Source organism: Triturus cristatus, chromosome 4_1, assembly GCF_964204655.1.
Source record: "Triturus cristatus chromosome 4_1, aTriCri1.1, whole genome shotgun sequence".
Classification (NCBI taxonomy): Eukaryota; Metazoa; Chordata; class Amphibia; order Caudata; family Salamandridae; genus Triturus; species Triturus cristatus.
The window spans coordinates 493,437,558-493,457,294 of record NC_140585.1 but is presented as its reverse complement, the minus strand read 5'-3'; the positions used below and the strand labels follow the sequence as shown (position 1 = coordinate 493,457,294).

Genomic DNA, 19,737 nt, shown 5'->3' with positions numbered 1-19,737 from the left:
AATCAGTGATGAGAATTGTTGTTCTCCAGAATCGTCTTGTCCTTGACGTCATCCTGGCCGATAGGGGCGGAGCTTGCAGGGTCATCGGATCCAGCTGCTGCATATTCATACCAGAAAATTCGCCATCTGTATATAAAGCTATAACACGCCTTCATAAGATTGTAAGCCAGATACACGAGAATCCAGGCACTTGGACGTGGTCCGGGTGGTTTTGGAGTGTGATATCAGCCTGGGGATGGAGAGTTCTATCCTTCCTAGGTATTGGCCTTCTTATGCTCTTCAGTTGTTGTTTATGCCTACAATGTGGACCAGCGATTTGTGGTCTGTGTGCCACATCATGCATTCCACATCACAGTTCTCGTTCAGAATGCCGGAAGGAAGAAGAAATGATGCTCCATGAGCAAATCAATGGAATGATGAAGATTGATGTCTCGTGAAGGGCAAGAAGGGGACAAGGAGGGAATGTGGAAATGTGGATTTTCCTGATCAGTTATGTCCCCTATCTTGGACCCCAACGGTTCTATATGCATGTTACAAGTACATGTATGTTCCCTCCAGTTCCAGTTTCTAAGACGCAAACATATGTGTGTCTACCGTCGACATGTTCTCTGTCAGATCCGCCATTGATGGGCTGGATATTCGATTCCTAGGTATGAAAGGCCACCGACTTTATATGGCTAAGTTACTCCATTTTTACAGTTCAGGCAAGTAGGCCCGATTCTGTCCTCAAAGCCTTTCCCTGCTCTCTGTCTTTGACAGCTTCAGCTTGAGCTCGCATCTGTATCCATGAACTTTGTCCTACTCCCTGTGCAGCTAACGGTGCCTGCCTCGGCCAGTTTTCGCATGCCTGCCAAGAAGCTGTATTTCACCTTCGAATTATCTATTTTGCTCTTTAGCCGATGCATTCCTGTCAAGTGATTTAGGTAAACATTTCCTTTAGCTCACAAGCAAGGACTCAGCCTTTCCGTCCTCCTGCAAGTGATTCATAGTCCTGCTGCCATGGAAAGTTTTCTGCCCCTCGCATCTCATATAGACACTTAGACGCTTGTACACGCACACACAGTTAGTATAGAATAGATTCTGTCCGAGAGTCCTTCCTTGTGGATAACATAGTTCTCCAAACATAGGATGGTAGATATGATTTGGGATTAGGTTGACTTGACCCCCCAGACTTCTCGTCTCCACATGTAGAGCTAAATGTCAAGTCCCCTTCACCCCCTAGTTGCACGTCAATTACACGTCATGCTGCTGCGCGCGCATCTATGCCAAGTATTATCTTATAGATCCACCTATGTCTGATAATGCAAACCAATCATGTTTCTTTTATTCCTTGTTACGCCTAGTTTCGATTATGTCACTGTCACGTCATTTTTCTTATCAAATGTTACGCCTTTTACATTCGTTTCATTGTAATGCACTTATTATAAAAATACATGTCTGTCAATGAATTATTGTACTTCACTTCCTGAACCCTCGTGGTGACGGAACCTGAAGGCCGCGACTCGAGTCGGCCATTTTGAATGGAATAAAGCCCATTAGAAAACCTCTTATACCACGGATTCTGCCTCTTGTTATTTTGAGCTATTTTACTTTATTTAAGATCCCGTATGAAATTCAGTCCGGTATATTTTATTTACCACAATACGCACAACAGATTAGAGAGAATCCAACAAAAAGTGGTGTCCCATTAATAATTGGTAATGACTTTAGGCGGGTCAAATGGGATAAGGTGGCACTGGACGAGTCCAAGGTGCTAGGAGTTAGGGCTTTGATAACAAGTGCATTGGGTGAAATAAACACCTGTAACACACAAGAGTCCCTCAATGACAAATTGCCACAGATCCACTCGGACCTTATAAATAGGCTTAAGATCTACTTTATTAACACAAAACCCATGGGGAGTAATAAGAAACACAAGCCCATTACATGGTATAACGTTCACTGTAGGTCCACCCATAAAGCCCTCTTGTCTGCAATCAAATCTAGGTCCTATGCACTGATTAAGCAGGCACGGATAAAGTATAAATCCACTCTAAAACAAGCAAAAAAAGAGTGGGATGAGGGTCGCTGGAAGGACCTGCTGGAAGCCTGTAAAGGCAGGAACATGTCCCATTTTTGGGACCTAATAAGGAGGGGAGATGGACGAAGGCCTCTAGTCCCAAACAATAATGTGGAACCAGATTGCTGGGTTGCCCATTTCGAGGCACAATATCAACAGGGCCCAGTACGAACCCCTAGTCCCGCTATCCTACAAATAAATATAGAGGTCCCATTAAGATTTAGCACCAAGGAGATTGAAGCGGTTCTGAAAAACATACCAAGTGGCAAAGCCCCCGGCCCAGACTGCATTCCAGCAGACCTGTTTAGACAGGATAACGATCTTTGGGTCCCCTATATTACTAACCTAATGAATTCCCTGGCTGGGGGAACTCCCTTCCCCGAATCCTGGTCCGGCGCCGAAATAATACCGATCTTTAAAAAAGGAGACCGCGCTGCACCAGGGAATTACAGGCCAATTAGTCTTATTGACGCATTGCAAAAAATCATTGCTCGTGTCATTTTAGGTAGAATACATAGCTGGATTGATGATAACAAGATTTTATCTATTCTCCAAGTTGGGTTCCGGGCACGCATGGGGACATTGGATCAGGTTTTTAAATTTGTTTTAATTTACTGGAAGGAGGTCCTGTTGGGTAAGGGCCTCATTTTTGCAGCTTTTGTGGACTTAAAATCCGCATTCGATCTTGTCCCAAGACTAAAATTATGGGAAGTTTTATTAAGGCTAGGGATGCCCAGGGAGTTAGTTGACTTTGTGGTTAAGCTCCACAGTTCCAATTATGCCCAGGTCCGGTGGGGGAAACCAGGCGAAGTCACTAAAAGATTTAAGGTCGAGAAGGGAGTCCGGCAGGGGTGTGTCCTGGCCCCTACACTGTTTTCGCTGTTTATCAATGGGGTAGTACACTACTTTGAGGACCACCCCACGGACGCACCAAAATTGGATGGACAAAGGGTACCTCTACTCATGTTCGCTGATGACACCCTGATATTATCCAAAACTCGTCAGGGATTACAATGGGCGTTATCTCGTTTTGAGGCTTTTTGCAGCGAACATGAGTTAGAGATTAATGTGGACAAAACTAAATTTATGGTCCTTCATGGGACAGGTGATGTTTCGGCAAAAGTCTCTATGGGGGGGGAAGCCACTAGAACAGGCCAAGGTCTTTACATACTTGGGCATTACCATTGGCGAAAAAATGAGCTGGGCCCCCCAGATGAAGCTCTTGGCCTTGAAACATTCACAGCTGGCGGGAGCTCTATTAAGAGAACACAGGTTATCTCTCAGCAAACCTATAGCCCCAGTAATCAAGTTATACTCAACGAAAATAGCTCCAGCCGTTCTTTATGGTGCAGAAATCTGGGGGAATTGTAATTTGTCCGACCTAATACTGGCCCAGAATAAATTTTTTAGATCACTAGTAGGCCTCCCACAATCGACCCCACGAATTCCCCTACTGTTTGATCTTGGCTGTAATCCCATTGAGGATGTTGTTAAGCTAAAAATGTTGTATTTCTGGAGAAGGTTGTGGTCTAACCAGGAATTAGTCCACTTTTCCAAGGCCCTTCTTGAAGTAAGGGGGTTGGACTATTATAATAAGATTTCATGGCTAAAAACCATTAAAAACCTCCTTATTGACATGGGCATGAGAGACCTCTGGTTTTCCCCGGAATCTACTGTTATCCCAACAAAAACAGATTTAAGAGTGGCTTTCTGGTGTTTGGCCAAATCAAGAAGGCATACCACACTACTGGACTCTCCTTTGACCAGAGCCTTTTTGGACTTTAAAGACGAACCTTCTCTTGAAGCTTATTGGGACTTGATTACCAAGCCTAGAGATCGTAGGCTGTTTCACCAGTTCAGGGTGGAAACGCTCCCTTTAAGGGATTTTACCAGAAAATGGAAAACAGGCATTGGGAGACAGGTGTCCGTTCTGCCCTGAACATACTGAAAATATAAGCCACCTCCTCTACGTTTGCCCAGCTTATCAATAACCTAGAAACACATGGCTTAAACCTTTGTGTTGCTCACTGGGCACAGGCTCTGCCCTGATTGCTAAAAGGTTGTTAAAAATTGGCAACAAAGACTTAATCATCATTGGAGTAGCCAAATTCCTTAGTTGGTCTTGGGCTATCAGGGAAAGGAGCGGAGGATCGTAGATCAACATAGCTTCCTTCCATTTTACTTATAAGCTGATTTTATGACCATTTTATATTTTAATGAATTGTGTTATTATATTGTAAATATGATGTTATTAATCTTGATCGTTGTATTCTAAATTGCTTTGTATAGCATGTCTTTTAAGATGAATAATCATAAATAAAGACTTTCTGAATGAATGAATGAAAAGCAGTTTCGTACAAACAATAAAAAATGTAACATAATTGTCAAATGAAGTACCCATTCTGATACATACAGCGACGAGCAAAAGGCCTTCCGAAATAGGAAGCGGTGCTGAAATAGGAGGTTTTCAGCTGTTTTTTAAAATAATCATATTATTCAAAGTTTTGGAGGATGGAGATCCAGATCCTACGTTCACTTGCTGAAAAGGATTATTTTAGAATTTTTGCTTTCTAAAATCCTGGTGTTCCAAGGAGATGGTTCTCCCTTCTCTGAATGAGGAATACACCAGAGATAATGACTAGTTTAGTTTTTGCGCAAGGTAGCAGAGGTTAACAAACACAAACACATGGTTTTATGTATGATGCAAGCCTTTTAAAGCCGCTTCTCACTTTCATGGGGGTCACCTCAGAGACAACAGAATAGACCAATTTGATTGAATTTTCTTTGGCCTGTGATCAAGGTATCAGCTGCTCTTCCGACAGGAGTTAGATACAATTGGGAAATTCAGAAGTAGAGGGTTTCCATAGACCAATTTTGACAGTAAAAACAGATAGGATTACTGTCTTAAATCTGCATACAGTTAAATAATGTAATTCCAGTGAGGAGCTTAAATTCAAATGGGGCCTCATCTGCCATTTTGCAGATGGGTCCTTGCTGTTTTTGTTTAGGGAGAAGTGAAAGGTTTTGGTGCACACTGCTAATAAAGACTTGCAGTTTAACATCAAAATTGAATAGAGCCACATTTCAATCTTGAAAAGGCTGTTATTGTTTAACATCTAGATCAATTATGAATTAAGAAAGTTAAACTTTAGATGCTGAATGTGACATCAAGGCCTGAGTTTCCTCAAGAAAGTTTGAACATCAGTTCAACATCTTTAGGGTAGTGCAGAGTATACCTGCATACATGAGATATGAGATATTCGAGCTCTTGAGACCAGAGGCTATAAATGTATTACCAGAAGAATTTAATGGAGAGGAGAGAATCTTGGCGTGCCACAGGATTGGGGATAAAGTTGTCCATTTTGGTTTATTGACACTTGTATTTCAAGTATGAAAAGGAAACAGAAACAAATGAGAATTGCACCATTCAGTTCCAATCTGTGTTTTAAGATTTTCACGAGAGGGGCATGATTTCACACTTTCTCTTAGATTGCTGGACTATCTTAAAGCACCAAGATTGACCTAAAACCTGAGTGAAGCTAACCAAGCAAGTCATTTTTTTGTTGTTGCAATAAAGCATTTGTACTGAGTATTCATGCAGCCCTCAAGGACTTTAGCAAGGAAGAGAAAATTACAGACTGTGTGAAAGTTATTTAGATCTGTGGAGTCTACCCCAGGTTTTTGTAGGTAATATATTAATCAAATTGATCCAGTGGAGTGTAAGAGGGGAGCTAATTTCATGCTTTTATTTTAGTGAATTAAGTTCATTCACTTCCTGCTGTGCTGGGTAGAGTAGTATTATGTGTGATACTTCAGACACATAGGGCCAAATTACAAGTCTTTTCGTCCGAGGACTGCCAGACATGTGGGGTGGCAGTGGCAGTCCAGCCACCACCGCTCCGACTGCCCTATTACAACTAGAGTAGTCAGACCACTGCAGCTGTCAGGGAACCGATGTTCCCTGGTAGTGGAGTGGCGGGCTTGAGGCAGCAATATGCTTGGTGAGACCGCCGCGGTGTCACCAATCATTTTACGAGTTTCCTCGCTGCCACAGCCTGGGTCTTTTGGGCTGCCCACTGGTTACAATTTTTGGGCAGTGGAGAGAAACATGATGAAGTCATCAACCCAGTCTACCGGCACTGGGGGTTAGATAATAGTCTTCCTTCTTTTGTCATGAGAAGACCCAGGGTGGAGCCATTTTTGTGTGGTGGGGTTACACTTAAGTGAAGGAGGGGGTTGCACTTAATTGAAGGAGCTCATTATTGACTAAGAATGAGGATTAACATGGTACCACAATTTCTTTTTTTGTCTCCCCACAGAAGGTTGAAGTCCCCTAGAAAAATGTTGTAATCTGAGTTGATTAAGTATTTCATGAGGAGTGCCTTAAATTGTTCAACAAATTCAACACAATCAGCAGGTGGATGGTAAGTGGAAGGGATCTTACCTTGAGCAGTCATTATTATTTCTATCAAAATACATTAGCAGGTAGAAAATTGGTCATTTTTCACACAATTTATGGAGATGTTGTCAATTGCTGCGATCCACCACCTGCTTTCCCTATTCTATCCATTGGAATCATAGTTTCGTCCGATGCATCAAATGAGCCTAGCGCTGGTTGAAAGGATTCATTCAAAGAGGCTTCAAAGAAGAAGATTTGATCTGAGTTGTATGTGGGTATAGGTTCTGTGATTTCTAATCTGAGTTTACCTTTATCTGATGCTACACAGGAAGCACGTGAGGGATAAATGTGTAGCTCTAGAAATGTTCATTGCTAGAGTTTTTTATCTCTAGTAGGATATTTAGGTGGATATCTTTCCCATTGTAATATGTTTTTCCTTTACTTCTGCTCTCAACTGTATGGATGGTGTTCACCCTAGTGGTCTGTTTGCCACTGAGGTTAAATCATAGTCTCTAATGATGTCATCAATGCCTTTCTTCAACAACTAATTTTTATGGTTGTACTAGGTTGTGGTACTTTGCTGCTGTAAGTTCTGGCTTGCACCATAGGTCTAGAGGAGGCTCAATGTGGTAAAATGTGAGATGGAGAATCAATATGCTGGCCAATAAGATCTCATTTTTGATTTTGCATCTTAGGTCTGTGAATAATGATCTCACTTCCTTGAAGAGGATGTTGAGCTTGGAAGGGTGCCATTGACATTTAAGGACAGGTTGAACACCCAAGCATCTTTTCTCTTTTCATGAGAACTAGCTACACTTTTCTGTATGTCACTGGGACTGTAGTGCTGGTCTCAACAATGGGGATTTCTATTCTAAATACTTTGTGAGAGATTGTTTTTTTGCTGTGTTTCGTTCTCCAGCGTAGTGAGTAAGAACTTTGGTAAGTCTTTTAGATTCTTAAAATGCCTCGCATGAGACTGAAGGTAAGGGATGGTGTTGGCTGCTCCGAAGAAGAAGTTTTAATTAGGTCAAAGTAGGTGAGGTAGGGAGGTTAGAGCTTGGAGGGGAGGAATTAGAGGCAGTGACTCCAACTGGACAGCATTCTTCAAGCACACATAAACAAATAGGGAACCACAGGGAGTGGACATGACTGAGGTAGCAGCTGGAGTTGAGCATAGCGGGTAGTAAAGAGCCTTGAAGATGAAGGATTAAAGACAACTCCAGAGGTGAGCTCTGATGGTTGTATTAAAAGATGAGAGAGGATGTATTTCAAGGTATTTTGGAAGATATGCTCTGCTTTAGGATTAGAATTAACAAATCTAAGGGTTGAATAAGCCTACATAGCCAACATTTATTTAGTATTCATTTGTTTATCGACCAGTGTGGTGAGAGAGGGGAAGATGAGTGGCGGGAAAATGAAAGAATAATGGAAAGGTGAATAACGTATAGGAGGTTGCGAGGAAATAAGAGGAGTGGTGGGTAAATTGAGCAGAGAGACTAGAGCCTTCCAGGGTCAAAGAAGAGCAAACAAATGGAAATTATCTCGAGCAATGTCAATTGAATCATGACCTTTGAATTACTAAAGAAAAAGACTGAAATATTACCTTAAATGAGTGAGGATGTGTAGGCAGACAGATTACATCAATGAGTGATTTCCACATTACTCAAAACATTGTTTCATCAGTACAATGAATAACATGCATTACTACAAATGTTTCTGTCTTTTTGCCTATGTTGTGTAGGCCATTTCCAAATACCTCCATTTACATTCATGCATAAGCTTTAAAACTACATTTAGGACTGAGAAGTAAAACAATACTCAATTAGCACATATTACATATGCTTTGAAGCAAGTTCTAACTTCACTTAGATTTCAAAGCAGATAGTACCATTCACACATTGATCCTGCCTACTTCTCTGCACATCACTATTGAAATAGATCAGCATTATTCAAACTGGGGAAAGGAGTAGATTCATGGAAGCTAAAAGAAGTTGAGGTTGGTGCAAGGCTGCAGGAAGGAGGAGAATGAAGGCTTTCTCAGCTAATTGACTTGTGTCTCTGAGAATCATTAGCTTTTTTGCCAACATACTTGGTAGTTTTTTTGCAGGGAAAACTGAACATTATTGCAGTGTTTGAAGTATTGAATAGGTTAATGTGGAATCAAACAGAGTAATAGTCAACATCATTTTTTAAGAAAAATTATTGGATGATATATATTTTCTGCCTCAAAAGTCCCTTTGATGTTTTGGCTCCAGTGTTTTCCAACACATTTTAATTTCTTATTCTGGAATTACTAAAATCAAAAAGGGGCATAGAACATAGGGAATTCCATTGTACATGCACTCTTCCCATCCCTTTTAGAAATCCTTTCTCACCTGTTACCAGTTCTACTTGAAATGTGTTGGACAGCATATTTTTATCATGATCACTAAAAGAGTAAAACTGATTATCATTTGCACTCTACTTTACTTAAATGCTTGCAGTATTTACCATTGCACCTGTATACTATGAGTTATTATATGTTGTTGGACAGCTCTACACGTGACTGCTCGTATGCCACTGAATTAAACTCTCCTCATTGTACTAAGTATGCTGTTTGACACCTCAATACTTTTTCACTCATGGCCAACTACAGGAGAATGTTTGTGCTCTAGACCCATTTTTTGCAAAGTATCAATTAATAATTCATCCAGTTATGTCATGTTTGGTATTCTCTCAAACTGAATACCATATTGCATTGCTTCCTGAACTCTCAAACTTCGTCAGAAGATATACAACTCACCTACTGCACCTATGTAGCTTCACCGAACTGGAAATTAACCAGGTTTTCAAACATGTAGTTAAAAGCTGCCCCATGTGTGATGAAATGCGTCATGGGCCGTTCCAATAATTTTGGATATGCTTACATATGTGTTTTTCAAAACATCAACCAATGAATATCCAAACTTGAAAAACAAATGTAAATGTTGAGTTTTATATTCCCTTTTTACTGGTTCCTGTGCTTTCACAAAGTTAAGAAATTAGGGACGTGAGATTCAATCGATGAGCTCACCTGCCTAGGATCCAAATACTTGGACAAGTTGGAAATATTTAATTGGAATTTTCACTTTTTCAAAAATGTCATATACTTTTTTAAATCAAAATGTTTTCACAAAATAAGAAAAACAAGTGTATTTTAAATTTTAAGTTGTACATATTTTTAATCTCACGCCTCTGTGGACGTTAATGTTCAGCCAAAACGCTATGGTCAGTTTGACTGCTCATTGAATGATTCTTAACCTCTGTGTCTTAACTTTCCAGTCTCAACGAATAATCCATTCCCATGTTAACTCTCTTTTATAACCTAATAATTATAACTTTACATAAATAATGTCTATCAATTAAGAGATACTTTAAATACATCTGCACCAGATTTCCATGTCTGAGACACTGCAAAATGAAATAAGGAAGAGGGGCATCTCTGTGTGATCAAGCAATATGTTAGTGTGAGGCAACGTTTTAACCGAGCACTCTACTCTATCCCTTGCCATGTGTTGTTGTGAATACAAGGTAATGTAGAAGGTGTGTGATTATCCCCTAACATGATGGTCCACCATGGCCGATTTGGCAATTGGCGTGGGACTGCAGGACATGCTCTCTGGCACTGTGCAACATTTTAAATCATGCTGTGAAACTGATTTTTCCTTTTGGGCTCCAGTGATCATAGTTGTCGCTGAATCATGGATCTGAAAAAACACAATGGGACAAGGAGCATGGACTCTCCTTGATGGAGCTCAAAGGCAAAACCCAGTGAGGCGTTATCATTATGGGTATTTTCGTGAACATTCAAGAGATAAGTTTGCAGCTCATGGATCTGAATAGAGTGTTCTTTTTAATTTCACGGGTATCATCGTGAACCTCATTTGGTATAGCCCCTGAGGGTCATCCGTGAGCACCTGAGACTTCCTTTGATCCTTGAGCATCGAGTGTAAATTATACAGGAGCAACGGGAGGCGGGCTTGTTAAACCCCCAAACAGTACAAGAGCAGTACCTTTTCACAATCACCAAAAAGCATCCCACTGAAATGTGCTACTTGTAAATTATTCTCATAAAACTTATCGTGAAAATTATGAAAACACAAATGGATTTCACTGTTCGGTGGCTCATACCACAGCTCCACATGCACTAGATTTCAATGGGTAGCTATTGACATGCATGCATGTTGTGTTATTAACAGCAATTTTTAAAATGTGCTGACTTAGCGCCATGATTTTGCCATTCACAAGGCCTTTGAGTCTGCTATCACCCACTTTTGCAACTTAATTGCATGCAAAGTGGCACTTATTAAGAAATGTGTGTCAAGTGCTGTCAGCATGTCACGGAGTTAACTGCTATAAGTATAATACATGTAGAAAAATGTCTCTTTTACACGCTACTGTTTCAGTGTGATGACCTGTCTGCATGGGGGTTCAGAAACATATTTCCAATTGGTGACTTGCACATTGTCCTCTTGATTGTCATTCCTCTGGACTACAACTGTAGCTGTTTCCAACCTTTGCCAGAATTACATTTGCCATAGACTACTCCAACCATTTTATCGCTCACCATCTCACAGTTACATAAGGAACATGTGCGTTTAGATGAAATTGATTCGTATTTCCGTAGAATAAGATGCTCACTTCTGACATGAATTTTTCGACAACTAGTCTTGCAATGTATTCGATAAAAAATGTGTGTCAAGCAGTTTTGATCGACAAAGCATCTATACAGCGGAGGACTATTATTAGAACATGCCTGGGGGTGGATACAGGATGTTTTACTCAGCATGCAGCCATTAGGAATAAAATGAAAGGCTATGCGGGCCATTTGAAATGTTAACAGTGTGCTTGTAAGGCGATGTCTCTTTAGAAGTGGTCATCAGCTCATCATGTTTAGCATCAAACTAGGATACTGAAAGCAATTGAAATTTAAAACATTTTCTAAGCTGAACTTGTGATTTTTATGGTGCAGTAACTATTGTTGCATACTGTTTTATTTGTGATCCTTTTAAAATGTTGAGTGCTAAATATTAAATATATCTATCTATCTATCTATCTATCTATCTATCTATCTATCTATCTATCTATCTATCTATCTATCTATCTATGGCCCGTGGAGGGAGTGATGCGGGGGTGGTGAGGCGGGGTGGGGGGTAGTAAACACCGGAATACGGATGAACGGAGGTAAGTAAACAATTAAATAAATAAAATGAATTTCGTTGCGTGCGCTGCATCGCAAAATGTGCAGTGCATGCAACGAAATTAATTGTATTTATTCAATTGTTTACTTACCTCCGTTCATCCGTATGCCGGTGTTTACTACCCCCCACCCTGCCTATCCCCCGTCTGCCCCACCTCACCACCCCGCAGCACTCCCTCCTCGGGCCGCTACTGATATATATATATATCCTTATCATTTGCGACATTGTCATATAAATATTTCGTATTCTACATTCAATAAAAGACGTAGTACTGAAGTTAGATTTTATAGATATGCATTGTATTCACCCAAACTAGGATCGGTATGTATGCTTGAACACCTGTTAACTGTTCTGATAGTGAGACATTTTTACTAATTCCGCAGGGCATGCTTTACATGGTAATGTTGCAAATAAATCAATGCACTCTTTGCCCAGATTGACAAATGACGTAGAGCGTGTCTTCTTCCATCTATGCCCCACAGAAAACATATGCTCAAGATCTTAGTCCATTATATCTCCCTCCTGTCTGATAATAATAACATGTTTCATTATACTGTTTGCTACCACAGTTTTTGCACTTTTGAAACACTGTCATTTACAGTTATTACTATTAACCAACTCAAAGGTACTTAAATCTACCAATCTAAAGAAGGCTTGGAGGAGGGGATAGGAGTTCCTTCTCCATGAGCCTAAAAGGTAGAGAGGTCCTTCCACCTTATGGAAGAGTAAAAAGGAAAGATACGTCCCCCCAGACTATATTGTACACACACAAAGTATGCCGCCTAAAATTACAACGTGGTGTTTTATGCTATTGTTATCAGGTGGTACACTGCCTGCCTAGAGGCATGGAAGGAATTGATTCCTTTTCTCTAAATAACCATCACACACTCTAATAGTGTCATGCTTCATCATCGGGTTCAACCTGACTCCTAAAGGTCAGGGCGGGCTCGACCATGTTCCATCGAGCACTTAAAAGAAAAAGACCAGGGAGCTGAAAGATTAAAAATCCTCCGGCTTTCTCCAAGGTGTCCCTTTATTAGTGGAATAGTCGGTAATGTTAAAAAGAATATGAAGAACAAGCAGAGAGCAGTGGACCCAAACAGGAATGACCACAGGGTCGGACACTTGTTGAAAGTATGACTACAGGGCATCCCCCGTATCCACACTCTCCTGAGAGGCGATAAGTTCAACACCAATGGGTTGGACTCAAAAAGAAAAAATAAATGAGTAACAAAGAGGGCAAGTATACACTTTGCCCGAGATGCAGTTAGTTACATGCATCTGTTGTGTATGATGAACTAGACACAGCATAACACACACACACCAGGTACGTGATTCTAAATCACCCTTATGAAAGCCCTGGACCTTTCTGGACCACAGAATATGGCTGAAACATGTTGGTATAGGGTCATAAGACCATTAAATCTTAATACCCTCTTGATATTCTTTTTAACCCTGGAACATGGTCTTGCCCACCCTGACCTTTAGGAGTCAGGGTGAACCCGATGATGAAGATTTACACTATTAGAATGTGTGAGGGTTATTTAAAGAAAAGGAATCCTTTCCTTCCATGCGTCTAGGCAGGGGGTGTTACACCTGATAACAAAAGCATATCCCACCACGTTGTCATTTTAGGTGGGATATTTTGTGTGTGTGCTTAACAAATCAACACCAGAAGAAAGCAGCTGGCTTGAGTCTTCCAACGTTTGTATTAGTGAATCAGAATACTTGTAAGTTTCAGCATGAAACGTACAAAGAAACGCACTACTTACCTGGCTTACTCTACTAGCTCAACACTTGATATCTTTTAGACACCCACCACTATAGTCTAACCCACACTGTTCTTGCTTGTCAGTGCAAAGGGCATTGAAATAGCTTAATGTAAGGATGGTGAGGTACAGCATCAAGTCTTCAAATTCCCTATCACGTTTATCACCAGTACAACATGTGCATGCGCCCTGCCTCACAGAGGATGCAGCCTGGTATCCACAAAATACAATTCCACATAAGTTACTTATGTGTTCTACAAAAGTGATGCTTTTTCTGAAGTACAAATTTAATGTTTCATTTTGTTCCGAGTGGTAAGAGAGGAAAGAAGGGAGTATAATACAGAAAAAAAAATTAATACAATTAAAGCAGTAGAGAAAGAAGAATCAAATAGAAAATAGAAACAAGATTAAGATAAAGAACAAGAGATTGAAACATCTAATAGGAAAGGATGTCTTCATAGCGGAAAGGTTGAAAGAAATAAGACATGGAAAAGAAACCAAACAAGCTAAGAGAAGCCAGAAGTAAATCAATAAAATAAGGAGTGAAAAATAGATCGAAAGGAAAAAAGAGAGAAAAAAAACTTCAGAGAAAAAAGAATAAAACAGAAAGAACAAAACTAATGGAGTAAAAAGACAACAAGAAGAAAGAAAGAAAGAAAGAAAGAAAGAAAGAAAGAAAGAAAGAAAGAAAGAAAACTTACATAGACAACCCAAGAAATGAAAACGTTGGAAATCAAGAAAAAGGGCAAGGAATAAAACATATGTTAAAAAATGAAAAAAACAAGACAAGAACCAAAAAGAGAACATATACAAACAGACAAGACCAGAAAAAGGAAGCAGATCAAATGAGATGCAAAGAAACGTGTTTAACTCAACTGAAGAAGGTGCTTTAACTTTTAACGCAAAACGCTCTGAATTGATTGATTATAGCTCTGAGTTTAACTTTTTCATTTTGAATCATATATAGAATGTCTAAAATGAACACTACATCTGAGCAGAAACCTGATACAATAGGTAATAATTGTATACAGTACAAAATGACAATCTACTGCTGAAAACGCTTTCCATTTGTCTTTTGAATGTAATAGAGGTAGCGAGCACCATTACCTTTTAAGCTTTGAAGTGTCTAGTTGCGGCGCTGCTCTGTTAAGCCCAAGCAGTGTGGTTTTTGTCAAAACGGGCAATATCCACCCTTCCCTGTCTGAAGTCCCAGCCGACAGATCGTCAGACACGGAAACTAGCCTAAGCAACAGTAGAAAAAACACAGCAATGTAAAATGCCACATTGAAGCACATCAGTGTCACATTATCTCAAAGATGCATCCGTTTCTACACTCACTCGCTCACGCTTTCAAAAAGAGTTTTCTTTAATTACCAACCTCTCTATTGGTGCAGCTTCCCGGCAGCTTAAAGTGACAGACAGAGCAATTAGGAGAGCTGGCAGACTCAGGTGGCACATCCTCTCTTTCCAAGTTAGCTGAAAGAATAATAACTCCAAAGTAAATAGAGATTCGCACAGCGCAAAAGCAGCGAACTGAACGCTGACAATGTTAAGCAGCAAGCGTAACACGACTTCTGACTGCAGCCATCATCCAGCACAGGCGAGCAGTGTTGCCGGAACTGACACCACCCCGAAAAGACACCTGGAATTGTGTTTAACAAGACTTTTCAGGTGTCTCTTTTCTGCCACCTACAAAGCGTGCGGTAAGCAGCGCTACCGATGAAAACGGTGCTTAAAACAGTATATACCAGAAGTAACACACCCCAGTTTATGTCTAACATGATCAAATATTCTATTTGAAAGAAGTGAAATACAAAGCACAACGCGTTTTACCTCTGCCGTCCACGAATTTGAAGCGCTGAGTGCTCGCGCCAAAGGATGATGTGTTCAGCCGTCCTCCACTTGCATCTGAGTCCAGAATTCGCTCTCCGTGCCCCCTCCAGAGCAGGCACATCACCCAGCTCTTATACAGCCCTCGCAACTGTCTCATCTTTGACGTCAGGCAGCATAGAGAAGCTGTCATTAATTTCCATTCCTATAGATAGAAAGCGCCCCAAAGAGGAGACGGGGTGCGTAATACATGAGCACATCAGAAGACATTAGTCGAGCAGGTGCAGGATGCCTCTACGTCGTGGTTACTGTCACGCAGACACTGGCTGCAGGAGGGGATTTCCTCACCAGGGAGACTTTTGAGTTTTGCTAAGTCTAGGTCAGTCGATACCAAGCCAGCCAACATTACTTTCTGATGACCAGCAAAACTGGGTCAAACTGCATTGTTACTTTATGGCATCAAAATTGGGTGGAGACGAAAAGGTAAGGAAGATATACACGAAATCAGAAGAAATAAGTTATTTTTCGTACTTGTAAAGTTCTAAATTATGATGGCGTTTACTCGCTAGTAAAAAATACCGTATTTTAAGATATGTCTTGCGATATTGTATGAGCATGAGAAAGCCTGTAAATAAAAAAATATTGTGATGAAATATGAACTTCCATTCAGAATACTGGGTCTGTTTAAAGAAAGCATCCCCGCCACTATAACTGTGCCTGGCATTAGTGAGTATGAGCAGATTATTCAGAGCTGTTATGTTTTCTGAACAGCACCTTTCATTAATTTCGTGTTACTGTATCTTGAAAGAAATATCTATGCTCAGGAACCAGATTGATTTGATTGTGTCCGTCTATTAGTTTTGCTCTAGGTGTCACTTTAATCTGGCTATACCTGCCACCTAAACTATCAACTTATTATCAGGAAGAAGAGGTGTGGGATTTTGTTCTAAACTTTGAACATGTAGTAAAAACACACAGGTTAACCTAGAACTCATTTAGCCTCCTAAAGTGAGTGCCTTTTAAATGGCTAGTGAATAACTTGACCGTTTTAGCAGGGTCATCTCCAAGCCAGTGCTAAAGTGCTCCTTCCTCTAACCATGGTAAAATTGGCATACACCCAATTGGCACATTTAATTTACTTGTAAGTCCCTAGTAAAGTGGTACTGCCTGTACCCAGGGACTGTAAATTAAATGCTGCTAGTGGCACCCACCTAAGTAGCCCTGTTAACATTCCTCGCCTGCCATTGCAGCCTGTGTTCGCAGTTTTAAACTTTAAACTGCCATTTAAGCCTCTCTTTTAAATACATACACATCACCACTAGGGTAGGCCCAACACAGTCCAGAATGCAGGGTGAAGTGTATTTAAAAAGTTGGACATGCACTTTTCAGTTTTACATGTCCTGCTCATGAAAAATTCTTACATTCATTTTTCACTACCGTGAGGCCTACCTCTCCTTTAGGATAACATTGGGTTGACTTATTACATTTAAAAAGTGATAACTTCCAATTGGGAGCAGATTGAAATATCGAGTTTGGTGTCTAAAGAATTGTATTTTTAAGCCCTCTTTAATGATAAAGTCGGATTTTAAAACACAATTCTGAAAATGCAACTTTTAGAAAGTTCCATTTTCTTGTCCTAGCCATTTGGTTCCTGTATCCTTGGTCACATGATTAGGTGTAGTTGGCAGTTGGTCTTTGGGTATTGCTCCCAGACAGTAAGACACAGGGTGGTAGCAGATGGGCCATCTCTGACTTAAAGAGAGGGAAGAGCTGTCAACTACCACACTTAACACATCACAAAGTCTCTTTCTGAGGAGTCTCACAAAGGGTTTGATGCTGGTCTTTTGTGACACCAGTCAAGCTGGGGCCAGGGCAGGGAGGCAGGAAATTTCAGACACCTTAAGCGGTGGAAACCTCCAGAACCTTCTCCTACTTCAAAGCTGGTACCAGGAATAAATATTAAACATTCGGACCCAACTCTTTAGATCACCTGTGGGCTTATGGAAGTCTCAGAGGACTGCTGTGCTAGTCTGCAAGAAGAACTGCCTCTCTGTTGTCCTGCTTCCCTGCTGCTTGATGAAGGACTGGACCTGCATCTTGAACACAGTGCCAACAGAATGACTCTCAAGGGCAGTTAGCTGCCTCCTGATTAGAGCCTCAGTCACAGGAGAGCCTTCAACCATCTTGAATCCAGCTCCTGGACTCAGTCTGCTGTTGCTGCGAGTCTTCTCCCCAAGTGGTGCTACCCCTGACCTGGATCCTTGGAAGTGCACCTAGAGATGTTCGGCCAGCCTTTCTGTGGTCCTGTGGGGAGAACTGATGCAGTGCAATGCACCTCCTCGGAGCTCTACTTGGAACTGCTGCTGCACAACGCATCCTCGACACAGGGCTTCTTATTGCAGCCCAAAGTCACTTTGAATTAGCTACTGCACGACGCATCGTTGACGAAGGACTTTGCATCGCAAGCCCCTCATCTATGGCATCCTCTATGACGATGCAGGACCTTGCATCACAGGCTCACAGCTCCTTGAAACTGCCCCTGCTGAGACATCCTGGACGTGGTATCTTGCAGCACTCTCCAAACAAGAAGTTAAGGTACTTTGTTGAATAGGCTTAACCTGATGATACACCCCACATTCCATCTCGGTCACCTGAACTTGTGACTTTTTCCTGGTTTGGCATGACCAGATAACCGCAGTTGGCACTTTATTATTTTAGTAGTTTAATCAAAGGAGGGAAGAAGAAGCATAGATTCATTCGGCCTCCATTGGATATAGTCAAAAATCAAAGGGAAATGAATCACACGTCCTGTTCTTACCAGGGTCTAGGGTTTTTGTAAGGTGAAGACCCTCATTCACATTAAGCATACGGTGCGGTACATCTTGATTCTCTGCTCTGTTGTTAATTGAGTAGTTATTACGTATCAAGGGGAGAGGGAGGAACAGCAGGGCTAGTTCACTTCCTCTGGAATATATGTATTATCAATGGGAACTAGCCTCAAAGGGCATAGGGATAGTGTGTTTGTACAGAAGAAAGAAATATTATTTCTTTTGAAAGCCCTCACCCACCAACCTAGTTGGCAATTTGGGGCATCAACGTTGAAGCACTCAGCCCTTCGACATACCCCATATATCTACCACCACGACAGAAGGGGTGCTCCCTCAATCCTGAATGGAACAACCATCAATAGTACAGGAGGGACAAACATTTTTGAATGACCAAGTATCCTGATAAACATGTGCATCACCTACAGAGACAGCCAGCGCAGAGTGCAGACGAGCCATCTTGAGCAGGCCCCAATCGAGGATCCCTGGCAACTGTATCCCTAACAAAAGCCAAAATCACGTTAGTATTGAAAGAACAACAATAACAACTAGTGTTTAACAACAGAAACTAACCCTCATCTCATCGAACATCACGGGGTTAAGTATAATATTTAGGGACAAGGCAACGCAGTACTACCTTGCAAAGGGGGACATATTATGCTGCCAGGAAACCAGGGCAATGTCAAAAACTCCAATTGGTGGCTTCTACGAACACCATATAGCAGCGACAAAAAAGAATATTTTTGGACACCCGTCAGGAGGACTGTCTTTTTTCTTAAGCCACGCTTGCAAACTTAAGACCACAGTAATAAGAGTAAAAACTGTCGGCTTCAAAGCAATGACAATCGAGGGACTTGGTGCGAGTCATCATCTTCATCATCTGCTGCTAATAGATTGCTACATTAATCCAACAAAGTGCCAAACGCAATCTTACATGGAAACTTTCACCAGCACTGTGGAAGAAGTATTAATCAAATTTGAACATTACAATGTAATCATTGCCAGAGATTTTCACACAAGAGGGCTGGACTACACTTTAGATGTGATCAGAACTGAGAAATAGTTGGGGCATTTGTTCTCTCTTCTCAAAAGCTTCAAGTTACAATCTACGCATGGAATAAAAAAAGCAGCTTCCCCTCCTGGTGCCCCAAGCCGACCCTCAGGAATATATTCACAATAGATTATATTCTAATCAGTGAGAGGCAGGCCAATATGCTGAGTGATTTTCCTGTGGACGACAGAGAGGAAAGCGATCACAGACCACTGCGTGCCAGCTTTCACCTGGCTCTGCAACCAGCGGATGTTCACGAAACAATTGGCAGCACCATGGGAGAAGAGCGATATGGAGCCCTCAAAAGATTAAAATTAACTGTCAACCTCAGAGACAGATTGTTGGATTACGTAGCATCAAGGAAAGAAGATGTACAGACAGGCTCCACAACAATTTATTATATGCTACTGGAAACCCTGATGGTAGACCTACAGAAGATCCTGGGAAATGCACGCCAAACAAAAAAGAGACACTGTATAGAACTATCGCCACCTGATCCACGAGTACCGAAGTGCCCGATACACTGCAAATGTGCTGTTAGAAAGGCACTCAAAGCAAAAAAGAAAGATGGTTCATCGTCGGAGG

General features: G+C 41.1%; 1 protein-coding gene across 1 annotated transcript in view; it reads right to left on the bottom strand.

Annotated features, from left to right (window-relative positions):
- IAPP (islet amyloid polypeptide) overlaps positions 1 to 15,380 on the bottom strand; it is a 49,915-nt gene extending 34,535 nt beyond the window's left edge. Inside the window, exons 1-3 of the mRNA XM_085650574.1 lie at positions 15,280 to 15,380; positions 14,825 to 14,922; positions 14,554 to 14,688 (exon numbers count right to left, since the gene is read on the bottom strand). Coding sequence (XP_085506700.1) covers positions 14,554 to 14,688; positions 14,825 to 14,904 — 215 coding nt within the window. The 5' untranslated portion in view covers positions 14,905 to 14,922; positions 15,280 to 15,380. The remainder of the gene's footprint in view (positions 1 to 14,553; positions 14,689 to 14,824; positions 14,923 to 15,279) is intronic.
- Between the last annotated feature and the right edge of the window lie 4,357 nt (positions 15,381 to 19,737).